The following is a 21,132-nucleotide window of genomic DNA, read 5'->3' as shown; positions in this document are numbered from 1 at the left end:
TGCCCTGTGGAGGAAGAGCTGCTCATTTCTTGATAGCACACATGCAGTCATCTCAGAGCTGGTCCCAAAAAACCTGTGCTCTGTATTTCCAGATACTCACAATTATATTTTCACTGTGTCACTGCTTTTTAAAAGACTGCCTTATCAATCTTCTTATGTCTTTGTACACTAATTGTTAGCGTCAATTTTTCATTGCAACTAAAATTCCACTTCCCACTTGAACAAATGCTAGGAAACCCTATGCTTCATAAACACCATTCTGTAATGTAGTGATCCCAAATAAGGATCACAATCAGAGTTCTGTCATTATTACTTCATAGGAACTTTGTTGTGCACCATATGCCACAGACTTTTAGAGGAGGGATAGGAGCACTGCAGGTAGCTTGGCTCAAACCATACTTTGCTAAAGATTGCAGAAATGCAGGCAACCCCACCATGGCTGAAGATGAATGGAAGGCATTGCTGCATCAAACCAGCAAAAATATGCAGGTGCTCACCACATGAACCTGGATCATGAAGAGAAGCTGTACAAGAAATGGGAATTGTCCTACCTGTCAGTTCCACAGAGCTGGTAGCACTGACTGGAAAGAAGCCAAGCTTATCCTTCCCCTAGCAATGCAGAACTGTGCTGTCAAGACTACAGATGTCACCATTTACTAAGTGATGAGCAATTATAAAAAGGATAATACTTGAGACCACCGTAACATATTTTATTCCTCTTAAATGTTAATATCTTCACTTATAAATTATATCTCTACATTTTTTTTAGTGCTTTATAAAGCTTAACTCCTAAAATTCCTTTTAAATGAGTATAGCTCCTTTTTATCATATCATTTTATCATTTATCGAGTACCAAATTTTTTCTATGAAGGAATATCTAGATTTTGAATATTTTCTTCAAATAAACATTTCCTTCAAGAGAGAAGTTCAAGTGCTTTAGTTCAAGATGAACAAAATATTTGGTTATTTTTTTAAAAGCTGTCAGAGTTTTCCACTTCTGCAGAAAGAACAACTTGCACAGAAAACTATAGTTAATCTCTTTCATTGGAGAGACAAGAAACAACACCTGATTTTCTCTTCTGCTTTAAATATCAGTAAAGGAAGTCCAGATCTTGAAGAATCTGATTTATGTACTGATATTGGTAATATTTTCTAATTAGGTTAGATTTTGTACCACTGGTACAAAAAATCTCCTTTCAGCCCACAGTTCACATTCTCACCAGGCTCATTACCATTTTTGTTGCACCTGTATTTTTTCTCATCCTTCTCCCAGCCCATGTCTTGGTGAGGCTGTGAAAGCTGTGGTCAAGAAAAAGAATTATTTCTGTTAGGTCTATTTCACTTACTCATTTTTCAACAAGGTTCAATGCCACCACCTCAGCTTTTGCAAGAAAGAATCTGCTCTATGCACCTGGGTAAAATCTGGTTTAGGTAGTTAGAGAGAATTTGATGGGCAGAAGTAATTTTCCTACTGGCCATATCCATTTTGCAGGCAAATTTAAATAGTCATCTTCATAGCCCATGACCTTTCTTTGTTCGGGATGTTAATTTGTAAGATGTACATCACCACAGAAAAGGAACCTTAAATCCTCCCTTATGTGTCATGTGCTTATGAAACATGAGAGTGATCCTCTTCTCATTAGAGCTTTACACTGCACAACTGTCATTAATCTTGAAACAGGATACCATTAATAATTTTCTGAAGTCATAGTATCAGGTTCTCACTGCACTTTACAAGTACAATAAATATAATTTTTGTTCAATAAAATGGAATTAAAAGCACACTTATGCTGTAAAAATCTGTAGTTGACTTTTAAATTAATAAAAGCTTTGATAAATTTTAATGAGTTAAGGCAAAGATTCTCCTAGGCAGGCAAAATTAATGCATTACAGAACTTCCTGCTTTGGTTTAATTGCACCATTTTCCATTTTAAATTCACTCTGATACAATTCCAACAATGGACATTTTAAATTGCCTTCCACTCAGGATTTTTATTATTATTGTTATTATTATCATTATTATTTAATAGTTTATTTACATCTCTTATACCCTTATATGCAGGCTTTTGGCTTCTGTTCTTTTAAACAATTGGCCAGAAACATCCCCAAATTTTAGTGCTTGGCAACTTGAAAAATATACTTGACATTCTTGCAGAAACAAATAAATATGACTTGGAGAGCCAACATATCACCTGAAGCACATAGATATTCAATTACCACTATTTTGATATCTCTTGCTATTTCCATGGGGGCTTTGGTTTTGTTTTAAGCATCACTATTGGGACTTTTACTTCAGCCTGTAATAAATAAAAAGGAATTCACCGATGTGTTTTGTTTGGTTTGAACGAAAAAGCATCATGACTGAAACCACAAATATATTCTAAAGCAAACCAAGAAAAGTTTCTATAGCCATATAGGAATATAATACCAATAGTCTCTAGGAACAACTGTAACATTTTTGGACTAGTTGTGTATCTGTAGGATCTGTTCAGTACCAACGTTTTGCAGTGGAAGTGTTAAGGACTTACAGTAATTTCACGAGTGTAAGCCGTACCCTTTTGACTAAAATTTTGGTCCCAACCCAGAAGCGCGGCTTACACTCCGGAGTGGTCAATATATGGACGAAGTTCTGAAATTTGCCAACCCAGAAGTGAGAGCTGCCAGCCAAGCCGTGCTCGTGAATTGATCACCTGTCAGTAAAGCCCGCGATTGTGCGATTGTTACAAATTGGTTACTCTGTTGTGCAAGCATCCTCCCTGGGAACGAAAGTGCAGCTTATAATCGGGTGTGGCTTATATATGAACAAAGAAAGAAAAGTTGCCGACACCCGGAAGTGCAGCTTATAATCAGGTGCAGCTTATACTCGAGAAATTACTGTACTTTTTATTCTGTAACTATCACCTAATTCCTAATTCTCATTTTGGATGGTTTTACAGGTGCCTCCAAGACAGTTTTGCCCTCTGATGGCCATTCCACTGTGGCTGGGCTTTGTTAATACAGTGCTGAGCTACATCTTGTGTAATCTGTATTTACCAGAGCCTTTACTACAGGCTAATTGCAGTCCTAGTTTCCACAGCATAGGCAAGAGTTGATGCTGAGAAAACAGTAGATTTACATGATGTACTCATTACTCTCTCAAAAGAGCCACTTTACCTACAGGACCTTGGTTATCAGTCTAATTGCACACTCTAACTATTGTGTTTGGCATTCGTAACATTTAAAGCAGAGAATGGAAAAAAATAAAGAAAATTAAAATAAGCTTAGCTTGTCAAAGGTGGCAATTGAGGAGTCTGAAGCAATATCTAAGTGTTTTTCTTCTTTCCTTTACATTGCATTAAGTTGAGAGCACCAAACCCCTGCTCTCATGCTCTCTTGAGAATACTCCTGCCACAGCACTGCAGCTCTGCAAATGCCCAAAAGGAATAGCACTCATTCCTGCTGTAAATGTGCTCAGGATTTCTGCAGCTGTCTACACCACACACCTGAGATGTGGCCAAGGTTCCCTCCGAGCTTGAGAGGCTCTGCCTTGGATAGCAGCCCCCCCTCTGTGAAGGACAAGCAAGGCAAGAATTGCAAATTCAGAAGAGGAACACAGCTGGAAATAAAAACTTTTAAAACAGAACGGATTATTTTTTTCCAGTAGTTTGATATTTATCAATATTTATAGTAAGATTCCTCTTGCAGTGAAAGCTTTTTGTGAGAGAAGTTTATTAGGGTCAGCAAATAAAGAGTGTGTCTCAGTAAGAATGACACAGAAGGCACGTGCCTAAGAAGGGTCTCAGGATGCAGAGAGGCACACAGGAGATGAAATATCTTATACAGCAGTTTCTAATGTGAAAAAGATCAAAACTTAAGCTATGCCAAAGGCCAATTCCTGCTTTTAAGAGGAATGTATTAAGTTGAGCCCAAAGATATATAATTCAAGGTGACAGCAATTTCTCACAGGAAACAATTAGTCACTAGAGTAGAATTTATCCAGACAGTGTCCCAATACTGTCGATTGTTTTCTTAGGTTATTAAAATCAGCACAAAAAATAAGTAACTGTTGGATCACACATTCATCAGTTGGTGATGATGTTACAGCTAACATTCATTTAGCACAAACACCCAGAGGTTACCAGCTGGCAGTGTTGAGTCCAATGTAATTTCCACTGCTAGAAATAATATCCTGTACTTTTACAACTCAAGTCAAATCTATTCTGTACTCTTTTCTTCCAATTATCTTACCTTTCCTGCTGTCTCATCACCTTTCTCTGCCCCTTTTCCTCCATCATTATCTCTTCTAAGTCTCTAGAGAACAGAAAATTTTTTCAGTCTTTTTCAATATCTTCACCTATTTCAGATTCACATTAATGCAGTGATAAATTGATCTAACTATTTGAGAAAACTACTCACCCTTTGCCTCATCTATAGCAAAAATAATTCATCCATCTAAGATCTGTTCAAGATGCTAAATATATCTTTCTCCCTTGATTTACAATCTCTTCTTGGCTGGAAAAGAAACTTAGACACTTTCAGATATCTGGAACGGACCAGGATTACATGGCCTGGCATTCACAACCTCAGCTAAATCCCCAAAAGTAAGAAACATGTGGCATCTGTAAACACATCAGTGACTGTTGTCCAAATGGCACAGCAAAGTCTGTTCTGGCCATCTCCCCAAGCCAGGGGCAGGGTGTGCAGGCTGCCTACCTGCTGGGAGCAGTCTGGCTGCATCTGGGGCTCCTCTGGGATGGTGCCCATGCCCCAACCCACAACTGAGAAACATTTTGAATTATTAAATATTGGGTTTGAGAGCTCAGAAAGGATACATAGCTTTAGGTTACTGGTATAGACACAGCCAGTGAGGATAACACTGAAGTATTGCTCCCCTTACCAGACTTGGAGCAGCTGGGTATAACCAGAAAGCAAAGGTCATTAAGCACCTTCATTACTCTCCAGGAAAACTGATCATGTGTCAGGATTTTTTCATGACTTTTTTGAATCCACCACATACTATGAAGACAGACATCAGTACAGCTCACTTTCCTTTTCATCAGGGCTCCTCACTGCTCAGGGGCTGTCAGGCCAATTGCAACCACCCAGCCTAGCCTAGGGTCCTAACAGGAAACAGCACAACCCCACTGTTCTCTTCCAAAAACATAACACAGTTATTCTGTTAGATCATGAACTTTACCCACAGCCTTTATTGTGGTGTCTTGTGAAGCTCAGAAGACCAGTCACCCCATATGTTAGAAAAGAAATTTTGAATTCCCCATGAAATCTTTTCATTCTATTCATTAGGTCTGCTATATCAAGGCAAGTCAAGCAGACACAAGAGCACAGACACTGAACAAGTTCACATGAGACTGACCTAAACCACCTGCTCTGATGCCTTGGTCTCTGATAGGTGCTCCTTGGGTGGTCATTTCCATCTCCACCCAGTAGTAATACACTTGGCCAGGTGTTCTTGCTTCCCTTAGTTTGTAGATTTATGGAAATTTTTATATCAACCTGAGGAGCAAAACTGTGCTGTGGGGCAGTCCAAGGTGACATTGCTCCCAAAATATTCTAGAAAGAGTACCTTTCACAGGGAAGTGTTCATTTCTTTTTTCTCAAGATGTATTCAGTGAGACTGGACAAAAATTTCTTGTCTCCAAAATCCTTTTTTTCCCTCCTTTTCCCCTCCTCTTTCTTCTGAAGACATGCTAGGGTATTAGATGAACTCAGAAATGTATGAACATTTTTGCTGCAACGTGTGTTCTTCAGTTTCCACGGAATTTGAAACTTAGTCTTATTGCAGCTGGCAATAGTAATGTACTTTTATGGGCCTGTCATGGAATACATGCAGTTTCCATAGACTGATGAGTCAAAAGAAAAATAGATCACAGTATATAGCCACTCTGAGAGTGCAGCTAACATTTCTTCATGGCTTGTTAAATAAATCAAACATACTGTTTTGTCTATACTAGGAAAATGACCTATAAGCTGACAAAAGTAAATGGTTATCCTTCTCCCTCTGCTGCTTTAGAAAATGTTCTGGCAAGTAAAAAATTTTTGGCCAGGCTATTAAAAATAAGATCACTTCAATGTTTCAAATCTCTTGCGAAATGGTCCAATTTTTGTTTCAGTTTCAGATCAGCACTTTGATACATTTCTTTTTTTTTTATTTTTGCAAAAATATTCTGTCTTTTGTGGTAAACCATTTTGTTTTCAGGGCAACCAGTGGATGCTTCAAACATCTCTTCATGATCAAAGACAAGTCACATAATACCAAATCTACCTGCACTGGTACCTGGCAAGTAACCTGGCTCTTGGCCCATTCCTAACACACGTTGTAAGAAACATATTTGAAACATGAACACTTTCAGGAACACCACTCATCTTGCCCATGGGACACTCAAATATCTGAGGAAGGATGAACATGGATAAAATTCTGAACATTAGACAGGAACAGTCTCAAGGTGGCACCAAGCTGGCAGCTGGCATTTCTACAGTCCATTCATCTATGTTTGAAATACCCATGACAAAAAAAAAAGGTCTGATAAAAAACAGGACTGCATTTTATTTTAAGATGGAATCTCTATTATCAGAAATGCCTCTAATGGTGATAAAAGTGACTTTAAGAATTTATTCAATTTCATTTCTAAAATGAAGGTTATAAATCAACCCCAAATCCTCCTGAAAAACAGTTATCCTCCAAGCTTTTATGAGCATTTACAGAAGAATGATTCCTTTCTGTGTCAGATGCTATGAAAGACAGTTCATACTTCAAATAATGTGATTTATAGGTTGAGATTGTGAACTTAAATTTAATAAAGCTCAGAGAAGATGCATGAGCCTCAAAAAGCTTTTTAATTGAGATTTTTCAGCATTGAGATGCTACCCTTCTTTAATATGAGCTGCTCTATATTCTTGTGTAAGCTGTGCTTACTGATAGACCCAGCAGAAACACCCACCACAGAATGTTTACCTTCTTTCCTCTTCCTTTTCTCTCCACAAGAATTTAACTGATGGCGGATTTTATGCACACATCTCATTACTTTCTTCAGTTATCATAAAAAACTAATGGACTATCCACTATTCATGTTTGTTTCTTAAATTGCCAGCTTTTATTTTTGGTGATGTAATTTCTCAAAGAAAGATTAATATACTCAGTTATTATTCAGTTTTTTTCAAGGAGATGTTTTTCAAGGAGATTTATTGCTATTTTAATTTTATCTAGAGCTCCAGATCATAAATCTTTGAAAATCAGTTGCTCTGGTCATGGACAGTGCCACAAACTCATGAAAAAGGTATCATGATGGAATTTCCTCCAAATATACTTTTCAGTATTGATTTAGGATTTGACATTTTAAATTGAAATATGTAGGATTCCATTTCAATTCATCCCAATTCAATTGATTCCATTCAATTCATCCCAATACAATAAAAGAGAAAAAAGAAATTATTGTTGCAGCAAAGGATATTTTAGGAAAAATAAAATTATTTTACTTACTGGTTTTTAGTCACCAAAATCATACCTTAGACAGAATTTCTAAAAACTGCTATGAATCCTAAGAGAGGGTGAGAGAGCCTGGAAAGACAGACTGGGCCAAAAGAACTTTGGCATTTATATAAGCTGAAGTTGTCTTATTCCTCATATGCCATGACATAACTGTTCCTTGCTAGACTAATATTCCAGTTTCTGAAACAATACAGGGTTGGTAGCTCCTGTTGCAGTCCAGTTGTACACTTACACTGCAATTAACAAAACAAACAGCAAAACCTAACTCTGAAAAATTAAACTAATCTAGCTGCAATTACTATAGAAGAAATGCAGATTCAGCTGTTTTCTTCCATTAGTACGTCAGGAATTGACGCATTGAAGGAAAACTCATGGATTCCTGCTTATCAACTTAAATAAGTTATAATTACAATGTTAATGCATTTGATGCAGATTATTATTGCATCTAAACTGCAAGTAGAAATACATTAAACAGAATGCTAGCTCAAATGCTAGCTCACCAACAATCAATGAAAATGTAATTTTAAGAAATTAGTTCTGGGAACAAAATATTTAAGGACTATTCCATTCCTACTTGCAATGTTCCTTTCCCCATGGGAGCAATAAAAATGTAGTTTCAAATAATAAATAAATTAAATATAATTAATATGTTTAAAAGCTTCATACGGTTTAGTGTTAACAGAACAGATGTGACCATTATTCATGGATCATTTATGATTTTTGTGCTTTGCCCTTGTTATAGTTCAATAACAAAAGTCATTATTTGAAGATAATGCGTAGAATATCTTAAAATTCAGCTGAAATTAGAGACAGAGAAGTCAGAGGTCTGGAAAATGCTAGTGCAGCCTGCAAGTGTAGACACCAGAAATATATTACAAGTGATTTTAAATTAAGCAAGGATTGTTCAAGGCTAATATTTTATGGAAACATATTATAAGCCTGATACAAGGAAAGAGTTATTCAGGGTAGGCTAGACTAATTTCGGGAAGGCTCAGGCTCAAGATTTCCCTTTGCTATCCCAGGGTGAAATACAAGTTCTCCAGCAGTTCAGTAGCTCACTCTGCAGTCAGGACTCTGAATCACCAGACATTTGAATGTGTAAAGTTTGAGATGAACACTTCAGATGAAAATAGTAAGGGTCTATTATATTAGCTTTTGGAAAAATTTCTACAATACTATTTGTGTTAGTCTGAGTCCCTGAATGCCAGTAGAGCCTCACACAGAATCACAGAACCACAGAACACCCTGAGTTGGGAGGGACCCATCAGGATCACTGAGTTTAACTCCTGGCCCTGCACAGGACATCCCCAAGGGTCCCACCCTGTGCCTGACAGTGACCAAATGCTTCTTCAACTCTGCCAGGTTTGGTGCTGCGACCCTTCCCTGGGGACTGTTCCAGTGCCCAACCACCCTCTGGGAGAAGAACCTTTTCCTGATATCCAACCTAAACCTCCTCTGACACAACTTCAGGCACTCCCTGGGGTCCTGTCACTGGTCAGAAGAGTCAAAGGATCAGTACCTGTACATAGATTGGTCAACTATAACCATTTCTAGAGACATCAAATATAAAACATTGGTAGTGCACTGAAGCATCTTGAATAGTGCCCTGTTTACCTGAAATATTTTGTAACTCTAGAGTACTATATTTCTCTTTCATTTTCTGCATTTCTCATACACACATATATAATATTTGAGTCTTGAAGTCCTGTTATGGCATCTAACAAGTGTATGAAGGATAAAAGGTGTCATAATGCCTAATACATTTTAAGGTATTGCTTATTTCAAGTTTAATCTTTGGCATGGAGGAAGAAAATGAGAAAGAATATTTATCATCTGATTATAAGTCAGTAATGGGGATGTAGCATTCTTTCTGTTTCACAATAAATATTTGATCTTGAGTCTTTCAGCACTGTTATGTTTATCTCTCAGATCACATTAACTTATGACTGTTTCTGTACAGTGTCTAGTTACACAGTGGAAACTTCCATACCTCCTGACAAAGAAAAAAAGTTAGTGGGATTTCAAAAAAGGTAGACAAATACATAACAGACAACTCCACGGGCCCCTAAGCACAGATATACCATACCTTTGGTAAAGAAATCCCAAGACTACAGCTTTCTGGAGCCTTGGAAAATATATTGGGAAAGTTTTGTATTACAGTCACAATGATGTATTTTTCTTTAAGCCTTCAACAGGGTATTAGATTAGCTCAGAACGTTCATATCAAGTGAAGAGCACTTATATATGTATATAATTTGGTCATTTTGGACCTAATTTAGAATCAATTTTGGGTTAAAATGCTTTCTATTATAACAGAGTGTAATTATACTGTGTTCACTCAAGACATAACACAATTTGGCTTTTAATTTGTGAAAGGTGGTAGCCTGGCACCAGGAGTGAGCTAAGGGATGGGCAGAACACTGTGGGTTAGGCAATGACCTCAAGTAAGGCAGCCAAAATGCACAAAATACAAGATCAATGTGCATTGTAACCACCTGCAGCCAATCAAGCGATTCACAAACTGCATCATTTTCATATTGTAATGGTTTACATCCCCTCCACCTTTTTATTTTTCAATGATCCAGGTCATTAGATAAGGAGAAAAACTCTGCATCCCATTACTATTACGAGTACAAAAGCCAGAGAGTACTATCACTCTACATAAATTCCCAGCAAATATTTGAAGCTGGTGGTGCAGTTCAAGTTAGTTATTGCTTGCCCAGCGTTTTGTCACACTCAATGTGTGACCAAAAGATTCAGAGACTAGCATGGAGAAGATAAGGGAAATTCAAGGTGACAAAAAGGCACTTTTCTGCTGTCCTGGGACAGCAATTTTCAGGAAGTAACTGAGTTTTGAATTTTCTCTGAATCAACTAAAGAAAAAAAAAAAAAAAAGGTTGTTTTTGATATTCCATAGCTTTATGAGAGATATTTAGTTCAGGTATTGTCAAAAATAAATGGGATAGGAAAACACATTTCCACACACTGTTGTAACAATTTGGAGAGAATCCAAACCAGAAATGAACAGATGAATATGATGTTTAAATATTGAAACTTAAAAAGACACCTTAAAATACTAATGAAAAATAAAACTCCCTGAAAAACCTAATATCTTTAACAAAGGAGATCACAAAAAATCTTTTTGTTCTTTAGCTTTCCAGCCTTCCATACTCTGAATTGATTCAGCAATAAGGAGAAAATGAGAGATCCATGAAAGCATTTTAAAGATTTTCTTACCACAGATTGACTAAGAAGGGATGTTCCAGGCCTTGCATTATCTGCAGCTCCCGGAACACATTGCGAACTTCATCTCTCTCAATGCACTTCTGTTTATTCATGTACTTCATGGCATACATTTTCTTGGTGTCTCTCTTCTGTACAATGCACACCTAATTGGTAGCAAGATAAAAGAAAAATTTTGGCACCTTGAGAAAGTGAATACAATTGTGACTTTGGAAAAAAGGAGTCTTTAATGCTATTTCAATAATTAAGATCTAGATACTACAACTGAGTAACACCTTCAGTAGGTTCACTTCACAACTCTGCAGGATTCTTTGCAATAGATTGTAACCAAAAATTTAAAAAAAAGCAACCAACCCTGAATAAGAAGAAATGGGGACCCAGAAAAATAGAACTTTCTAAAGTTACATGGCAAAGCTGAGAGGAATATGCTGCAATGGCTGAAATCACAGGCTATTTAATTAGTCAGAGAAATTACTGCCTCCTGCCTAGGAAAATGCGCAGTCACTGTCCTCATTCCCACAAGTCAATACTCACATCTTGATTACTGCATCATAAACCTTGCCTGTGTTCTCAAGGCCCAATATTTCATATAAATATCAGAATTATGTTCCCTTAATTATTGCTGCAAAGAAAAAGTATTTTCATGCAGATATACATCACAGTCTTTCTGAAATTACAAGAGACCCATTGCAATGATTTAGTCTCTGGCAGTAAAATTATTTTTCTTTTTTTTTACAAAAGTCAAATAGTGTAAATGCATGAAGAAAATCTTAGTCAAGAGAAATCCCATGGGAAGTCAGGATTGTCTTCTGTCAGGGTATTTTACCTTGGGAATGTGGCTGGACAATGTCACAGGAACCACACCAAGCATCAGGTGAAGTATAATTTTTTGCAACAGAGAAATACACAATTGTTCTGAATGCACTGTAAACATCTGGTTTAGGTATCCCAGGTCTGTAGTGTCTAAGCTCAAAGGTATTCTGGATTCACTTGATATGGGCATTACTCTTTTATTTGTATATTTAAACACGTACACACACAAGCACACACACATGCTCTCATATTATGCAGACAAAAAATTGTACTGTACACTCATAAATTCATTCAAAAGAGATCAGATTACAACATGGCAACAACCAAAGAGAAATGCTTTGTGTCTGAGTTTAAGGAGCTCAGCGCTCAATATTTGAGAAGAGTCAGGAGTAACTAAGGCAACTTCCCACAGCTGAAACAGGGAGAAAAGGGCCAGTGAAGCCAAACCATGTTTATTTCTCTGAAACTCTACTTTTGTAAAGTGTGTCCTTGAGCACAAATCTACTTCAAATAGAGATGTTCATAGATACCTTTAACCTATAATGATTAGGTATGATTAGGCAGGGTTTCTAATTAGCTTTCTAATATCAGATGTTCTGTTATTAAGGAAAACACAGATAGTAACATTTTTTTGAGCCCATCAATGTTGCACAATGGCGAATCCTGAAGTTTTGTTTCATTTTTCACCTTGGACTGTTATGAAAAATCTGAATATTGTTGATGCCCTTAAGATAACTAAAGGTTCACATTTATGTGGAAGGAACCCTGGCTGTGGAGAAATGAGGAATTGTGTTTGACCTTTTGGAGGAAGAAAAGGTAGCAAGTGGGATAGAGCTGAAACTGAGTGGGGAAAGAAGGGATGGAAATAAATTGTTCAAGCTCCCACAGGTCCTTCAAAAGCATAAGCAGAATTTTCAGGAACAAATCCTGGCATCCTGTGCTTGAATATGTGGAGGCTCCAATTTAGCAAGTCACGTTATGAAGTACAGCATTTGGGGATTTTATCTCAGAAACCAAGTCCAGAGATTCAGTCATGTACATTAGTTTGCATCATGATTTTCATGTGCAGCTTGGCCAAGAGTTAGGTGTTTGCAGAAGTCTCCTAGCCCATTACATTTAAAGTCTCCCTACTGAGGGGTTGACTAGAGAGACTGCTGAGAGAATGGGGTTTCACTCAGCTGAGAATTACAGGTTTGTCCAATGTGGCAAACCAAGATCATATGCAGCACCAAAATACGTAATTTAAACCGGATTTGAAACGCTGCTGGGACTCCAGAAGGCACTCAGCTCTCTTACCTGGCAGTAAAAACGAGGGTGTTCAGCACAGCTGAAACAGACCTTCTGTTGTTGCCCGACACACAGCTTCAAAGCAGAATGATAGTAAACATTTTCTAGCAATGTGTACTTACACAAATCCTTTTACATGGTTACAAAATCAATGGGATTTTAATGACTATAATGAAGCTACTTGCTGCTAAAAATCAGGAAACACAACCTGCATACATGTTGATGTTATTGTGAAAAATGCCTGACATTGCTGTGACAGCACTGGATCGGAGTGGAGATCCTGCCTGGCACTTCTGCCTGCTGGCTGTCAGCTCTTCTCCTGAGCACTGAGGACACCAATGGATTCAAACTTTCCACTAAAGCAAGCAAGGAAAGAAAAGCCCTTGAGCACTTCTCACATGGGCTTAATGGGAAATGTTTAAGTTGGGGAGGGGTTTGCTCCAAAGGAGCAATTTTAAAATAGGGATAAACAGGTGCTCTGGCGCCTCAACAAAAAATTCTGTGATGACTCATTATGATGAAAGGCTGTGCATGATTGCCTTATTTACATGTATCAGTGTGAAAGCCTGTCACACTCACACTCTTTCCATTTTCCTGTGACTATCACTTACCAAAGGCCAGACAGTGGGATGATTCAGAGCAAATTTGTGTTCTGAACTCAACAACTATCCAGCTTCTTAGTCAGCAAAGAGGGACAGCAGCCATCTCCACACAAGGTATGGATCTAAAGAGGTACAGGGGACTATCACTGTACCTGGAATGGTTTCCCTCTAATGTCCCCTGAAGAGACTGTTGATTACCAGTTTGGATATAGGCATCTGTGTAGTACATGTTTAAATGTAGGCATTATGAACCCCATTAATTTTCTCTGGAATGGTGCTATTATAGCACTATTTTTAAAAATCTCTTGTGAAAATATTCCCTTTCTAAAGAGCTATACTAACATATCTTAGTTGTTATCACAGGGTGGTGTCTTTTGTAATTTCTGGTAGAAGGTAACAGTGTGCTGCCTTAAAACCTATTAGGTTAGAAGAAATTTGTCCAGAGAGTGACTTGGAACCACTTTCCCTCGGAATCTGGGGAAGGAATCCAATAAATTACAGCTGTAGAGCTAAGCTCCACTTTTCAAGAGCAACATGTGCTGTGGCCCACTTCTAAACTACCTTGTTGGATTTCCTCTGATTTCACATGCAAAAAACATAGAAGCTTGCTGAAGGAAGCTGCATAATGCCATGTTGGCTGAGCAACCACGGGTAGCTTCAACAAAGTTCTTCCCAGAGCAAAAGATGGTGATGGCTGGAATATCAGACTTGCTGCAAAACACAGATTTCTCCTGTTTCCCACCAGAAGAGACTTAAAGCTACTATGTGCATGGTACAAGGTTCACTTAGTATCAATTTTGATATGAATTTTGCACATGAGTACATAGACCTCTCAGACTGCCACAAGATGTGGTTTCACAGCTGGTGATAAAAGAGGAGGGATGCAAACCCACAGCCAGAGAAACCTCTGCACAAGGTTGCTGTTAGGTGGAGAGCTGGAAGCTGGGGTGCACACTCACCCGTGCTCCTGTGTGATATTTTGCATCTCACATCAGCAGATGAGATGGGGCAGCTGTAGCTGCCATGAGGACTCCCAGCCCAGCACAGGGGCTGCGGCACTGCACGGGCAGAAGCACTCACCCCAGCACAGAGGAGTACAAGAAATCAGATACACTCCAGATGGGAATTGATGAACCTGCTGTTGAGCAGCATCTGCCCAAAATACTGCTCCTTGTCTGTCCTGCCCATGTGGTCTGAAAAACGAGTTCTCATAGTCTTAGCTGACAAGCAGAGCTGGAAAGATTTACACAAAGAGGGTGGAGAATGGATATATGTTTGTCTTTAGGCTGCCAGGGGATTTCCTTTAAATAGGGAGATTCATTCCCAGATTCCCCTGAGCAAGCACAACATCTGGAGCAGCTGAAGCATCTGCTTAGTATTCTCTCATATTAACTCAAGCTAAAAACCAGGTTGTTATACTGTCAAAGAGTATTAATATTCTGCAGTTGTGTGTTAGGTTGCTTTTAGGATAGAAGCATATTTTTTCTAAAATATTTTGCATATTTTTTACTAAAGTACCCTCAATCACTGCAGACATGATTCTGGGCTCCCATCTGGTTTACACCACTGTAATTTCAATTACTTCATCACAGGAAGTCACTGTTTTACACAACCAAATTAATCAGAACTAAGCCTTGTGTCTCAGCATCTTGGGCAAACAGGAGAGAGTTTGTACATTGAAATTATAATTTGAATTTAATTTAAGGAGGTCAGATTGTTTAATATAACTACTCCCACGAACAGAGAAGTCAGAGAAAATTGGTACTATAATATCTCTGAGAACTAGTTTTTACACCTGAATACAAATTATTTTGCAGCAGTAACCCTGCAATTACGTGGTTATTGTTGCAGCAAAGGACAATGAGAATTCTTGTATTTCAATCCTCATTGGTTTTGTACTCATTGGATGATCTTCAAATATATGATTTTTTGCAATATTTTGTTTGAGAAGAGTGATAGCTTAACATAATAAAACAGAAAAAAAATAGCCAGATTAAGCAGGAGACAACCCTTTTAATGTATCATGTCTCTGTCTCTACTGTCTCTGCCCTCACAAAGGAGCCCTCACCTTTACACATTATAAAGGAAAATAAAACAAGCTTATGTACTTTATAAAGGTTTGTTGGTTGATTTTGATTCACTCTTCTCCATGGCATTCAGGAAACTGGTGAATATTTCTATGATATTTCTAGAAATATCTCATTTCCTTACAGGTTTATATGAGTGTGGTTCTTGTGAACCCTCTTTGGGGAATCTGTATTGGTGAAAATGGAGTTGTATGACCCTCAGAGAACATGTTTAAAGTATGAGTTTCCTCTAAACTTAAATCCTTATTTTGCAGTTGTCAAATGCAAGTCCTTGGTGTAACTGGCTTCTTTATCCCAGATGAGTACAGGCTTCTGACAAATCACCTTGTCTTTCCTTCCATGGGCAAGGGAAAGAAAGAAGTCCATTTTAAGATGACCTATTATAACATAGCCAAAAGCACAACATGGTAAATCAGTCACCATTTCAAATGTCTGTCTCTGTGAGTCAGTCTTGCCTTTATTGTTCATTTAGAAGCCTCGTTGCTGGCAACTTTTTCCTATTATTGTCCTCCTGGAAGTACCTGGCAGCAGAAAATGTCAAAAAAGGATGCAGGACTGTTAATCTCTATTGTGGGGTGTTTACTGCTCGGAGTCTGTTGTGCTCTAGCATCTTGCAACACATAACACCATGTTCAGCATCACGCTTTCCTTAAACTGCCTGCTTCCTTTATGGCTCCTCTGTGGCCTTTTCTGTTTTCTGAGAGCCATAGGATGTTTTAAGACATGCTCTATTTTTTTATTTTATTGCTCTTGGTACAATATCTCCGTCTCTCTCTCTCTCAATATTTCTTAAATTACTCTGGTTGCTACAGCAACCGTAGGCCTCTGCAGGAAATTGCTGCAGGAGGTATCTGGTGTGGCAGAGCCTCTGCACTGCTCAGCTGGCTCTTGTGCACAGAGCTCAAGGTGATGCTCAGCACCTCAGCTCCTCCGCTGGGGCTGCTGCTTCAGCACCTCTGATCTGTGCCCCAGCTGGCCTCAGGAATCAGCTCCCTGCCTTCACCTTTGGCATTGCCATTCACAGTCCCAGCATTTGCTGCCACAGGAATTCCTAGGCCATTTGGTATCAAATGCTTTGTATCTCAAGTGCTTGTCTTTTCTGAGAAGTGGCCACCTGCTTTCAGCCGCTGCCTCGGTACCCAGCTCTTCTTAGGGACGCCTCAAGAGCAGGTGCTGTCTCATAGACACTTGCATATTTTTCAGAAAAAGATACACCACAGCAGTTTTGAGGAGGGTAGGAAGAGAAGAGAAACCACAAGCATGCTCTTTTTTCTGGAAACAGGCTCACTTCACAGGTGTCCTTCGAGAGCTCGGGTTGCACCTTGCTAAGGGACGGATGAAGGAGGTGAGGTCTGAGCCTGTGCAGGACCAGCACAGCCACAGCTTCTGTGTAAGCTGGCACACTTTTGTTCATGCCAAGTGGCTGCCAAGCTGTGGCAGAATGGGTGTGGCCACTCACACAGCAGCTGCCCACACTCCTGGGCACATACAGACCCACCTGGGGTGTGATCTGTGCAGACAGACACTGACACAGACCTGGGTGTGATCTGTGCAGACAGACACTGACACAGACCTGGGGTATGCTCTGGGCAGACCCAAAAAGGCACAGACCTGGGGTGTGATCTGGGCAGACCCAAAAAGGCACAGACCTGGGGTATGATCTGTGCAGACAGACAGTGGCACAGACCTGGGGTGTGATCTGTGCAGACCCAAAAACACACAGACCTGGGGTATGATCTGTGCAGACAGACACTGACACAGACCTGGGGTATGATCTGTGCAGACCCAAAGGGGCACAGACCTGGGGTGTGATCTGTGCAGACCCAAAAAGGCACAGACCTGGGTGTGATCTGTGCAGACACTGGCACTGACCAGGGCAACGATCAGTGGTACCCAAGCAGGGTGGAGCGAACTACTCTAAATGAAGCCTTTCTGGCTTCAGTGACCTTGCTTTGCCAAGTAGGTGAAGGTAGCACTTTGCTTATGCATTGGTCTTCACAAATAACAGGAAACTGTTTGTTTGTTTGTTTGTTTGTTCGTTGTGGAAGACCTTTAAGCTAGTTATGCTTAGCATATTCCAGGTGTTACTGATTCCAAGCACATTGGAAGAGAGCAGGTTAGAAATTCTGATGAAGTTTTATTTGTATATTAAAAATTTGCCAAGTGAATTCAGAAGTAGTCAATTTGAAACCAAAAATGCTGAACTCTGATCTAAGTAGCTATTCCTTTGTGAGGGTCAGCATGATTTGGATATATCTTTAACTTTTTTCCCAGTACATAACTTGCACTCTTGGACCTCCATTCATTCAGTTTGACATGGTTTTCCACCTCTGTGATACTGTGATAATAAACAATCGCAGATCTCTGCTGCCCTGATTTTATGGGGTTTTTAAGTACCTTTTTGCCCAAGTAGCATATACTCCTATTGACCTCAAAGATGGTTTCTGCTGAAAAACTAGTGAATTGAATAAGGACCATGTCATGAAGGACCATGCTGTTCTGCAAGAAGTATTTCTGGCTTCTCTAAAATTAAAGTCATTGTTCTGCATGGAGGCCAAGAACCAGCAAAATCCTTTGTGTGTTCTTAATGCATGGCTACAGAAGTGCCTGAGCAGCACTGAGCTGGCATAAACTCAGGAATCATTGAAATCAAGATCTGGACAGCTGTTGCCTGATCAGTCACCTGATCAAGTATCAGTTATGTTTCACCTTCAGATGCATTCTGCGAAAAATGGTTTCTAATATTGTTAAAATATGATTTTCTCTGACTTTGTGGCTTTGTGCTTGTATTATATGTGGCTATGTGGCTTTGTATTACAAATTTAAAACCTTGTTATAATCACTATTATAGGAAAGAAAGGTTGTCTACTCAAGAGTAAACAAACCATTAATCTTCTCTGTTTCAGAAAAATCCTTTTGAATTGAACAAATATTTACTCAATGAACATAATTATATTGTATGCCAGTTTACACAGTCCCAAGAGGATTTATTCTATATACAGTGCCTTTAAAATGCTGCAATTATTTTAAAGACACAAATAAGCTCAGATTTAAGAACAAGACCACTTTGGCGGACTGCCTAAAGAATTAGCCTGTTCCTACCTTTTTGTTGATTTTTGTTTCCAGAATAGCTTTTTTAATCCTGCTAATCTCCATTTGGGATAATTAATTATTATCCTAATTTTTGCTCAATTAATTTTAGTGAATAGATCATAATAAAAATAATTTAATGAATAGACAGTTCATACTGGTGGTCAGATGTCCTTAAGAAGGAACAGGCTACAAAACCCATGCTCTTTTACCATAATCAAGTAAGACAACCACAAAGGTATTATTCCTTATTAGACATTTAACTGCTAAAAATAAGTTGATTCTTACCTTTCCAAAACTCCCTTTCCCAATAGCCCGCAATATTTGAAAGTGGTCAAAGTTAACTGTAAAATAAAGGAGAGAAGAAAAGGAAAATAGTTTGTAGTGTGCCAAGTCAGAATCAGAAATCAGACAAGAAAAGAAATTACAGTGTGTCCAACTAATGTCTCTTTAGCATGTGGTATTCTATTTTTTCTTTTAAGACACCAAATATACTTAATAACTAGCAAAGAGGAAGTTTGCTTTAAAATATGCTGCATTCATTTTGTTCATCAATTCATCTTGGAGCAATGCCTTCAGTGCCCAGTATACCCAAAAAGAAATACCTTTCTGTCCTAACCAAGTAACAAGAAAAAGTTAGCATTATACAGCCATTAGCAAAAAGTGCTCAGCATTTTCCAGAAATATTGAGATCTATTGAAAGGACACTGAATAATTCAAGTAAGTAACACTCTCTGCCTACAGATACATAATAACATATAGTTAGTATTTTTGCAGTAGTCACTCTTCAGGATAATTCCTGTATTTTGTTACGGTGATGGAAGCTTGTCCCATGATGAGGAAGTATGATCAGCCTTCTAAAGTTTTCCACCTTAATGCAGTACAATAATGCTGATATTGTAAGATTATTTCATAATTTTAGCATAAGTTTGTTTTGAGAGGTTGTATTTTAGGTTGGCAGTAGAATGATTTTGCTTGCACTTCAAGAAAATCTGACAGCATAGCCTGCTCTAGACACTGAAGTGCTTTGCTGGGAAGGTGAGTGAGATTTCATTTCTCAGAAATGCGATTTTTATTGGTGTTACATGAATTAAACACAGCATGACCTTCAAATCTTCATCGGTATATCTGGTAGTTTAAAAAAAATTCCAATATCCTGAACAAAATTGATGCAAAGTCACTGAAGTACAAACACAACAGTGTGTGATACAGTTTTTGCAGTCATTTCTCAGAAAAGAATTACACTTAGAGCTAAATTCAATGAACCAGACATGACAAAGTTCAGTGCAACATAACAGGATTTTTTGAAATTAAAACTTTCTTATGCTCCTGGCTTTGGCCATGGACCTTCATTGCACCTGTCATTGATGTAACAGTAACTAGCAAAATTGTGGAGAGATTGTCACTGGAAAAATCATGGAACCATAGAATGGTTTGAGTTGGAAGGGACCTTAAAGATTACCCTTTTCCAACCCCCTGCCATGGCAGGGACACTTTTCCCTGGACAGTTTCTCAGAGCCCCATCCAACCTGGCCTTGAGCACTTCCAGGGACGGGGCAGCCACAGTTTCTCTGGGCAACCTGTGCCACGTTCACCCAAAAATGTGGTAACAAGAACAAATACAACAAAAATGTCACTCACATCAAGATGAAGGAGAAAATTCTATAAACTCATAATATATTTAATATTTGCCAAAAAAAGTTATCCATCTCAAGCTAAGCTCTGCACAGAAAGTTGAAAGGTTGACAGCTATCAAGCCTCTAAAAAGAGTTAATACCTTACTTTCTCTGTTGCAATAATATCTCATTTACACTATTAACACCACCAAGCACTTGTTTGTTTATGCTTGCTTATATTGCCTTCAAGGAAACCTTGTTGCTCCTTTCATTAGTGCAGCATAGCAACCACCTTCCTGGTAATTGCTGGAGGCAAATCGAGCCCAGAGCTGACAGAGCTGAGAGCAGCAGACTCTGCTCTGCAGGAAACAAAGATGGTGAATAAAGCAGCTTTAGAATTTGGACACTGAAATAAAAACGCATAACCTTGCGAAGGATTTATAACCTGCTTGGAAAACAAAAATCTGGAAAAACATTTTGAGCTGAATCCTGTAAGTGTTAGGGTTGACCGGATGTTGAGAAGCAGGAGTGTCTCAGTGACTGCAGCTGGGGTCTCTGCTGAGAGTTTTCACCAGTGGGGCACTGTCCTGTACTTCTTGCTGGCCAGTTCTGGTCTGATGAACAAGATAGTCAGTTCAGCAAAATCCCTTTCCACATTAACTTACATCTACTTAAATCCTGTTCCCACCAGTCATCCCTCCCAAGTGCATGACTGGGCTGTCCTACCTTGATTTTGGTAGGAATTCAACACAGTGTTGAAAATATCCTAAACAACAATTTAATCTAATTAATTTATTTGATTGGAAAAAATAATCAAAAAATTCAGCACAGCATCCTGGTGGTTTCTGTGCCACTCCTCTCTTTTCAAACTTTCTCACGTTTCCTGCTTATTTTGCTAATTTTTTAAC

The 21,132-nt window shown here is 38.7% G+C and overlaps 1 protein-coding gene across 3 annotated transcripts in view; it reads right to left on the bottom strand.

Moving 5' to 3' along the window:
• The window catches only part of STK32B (serine/threonine kinase 32B), a 166,781-nt gene that overhangs the window by 116,679 nt on the left and 28,970 nt on the right, over positions 1-21,132 (bottom strand). For all 3 annotated transcript variants that reach the window (XM_033060434.2, XM_033060435.2, XM_033060433.2), the window contains exons 2-3: positions 18,897-18,952; positions 10,724-10,875 (exon numbers count right to left, since the gene is read on the bottom strand). In XM_033060434.2, coding sequence (XP_032916325.1) covers positions 10,724-10,875; positions 18,897-18,952 — 208 coding nt within the window. The remainder of the gene's footprint in view (positions 1-10,723; positions 10,876-18,896; positions 18,953-21,132) is intronic.

Source organism: Catharus ustulatus, chromosome 5 (genome assembly GCF_009819885.2).
Source record: "Catharus ustulatus isolate bCatUst1 chromosome 5, bCatUst1.pri.v2, whole genome shotgun sequence".
NCBI classification, from domain to species: domain Eukaryota; kingdom Metazoa; phylum Chordata; class Aves; order Passeriformes; family Turdidae; genus Catharus; species Catharus ustulatus.
Note: the sequence above shows the minus strand (reverse complement) of the source record. Positions and strands in the feature narration are given on the sequence as shown.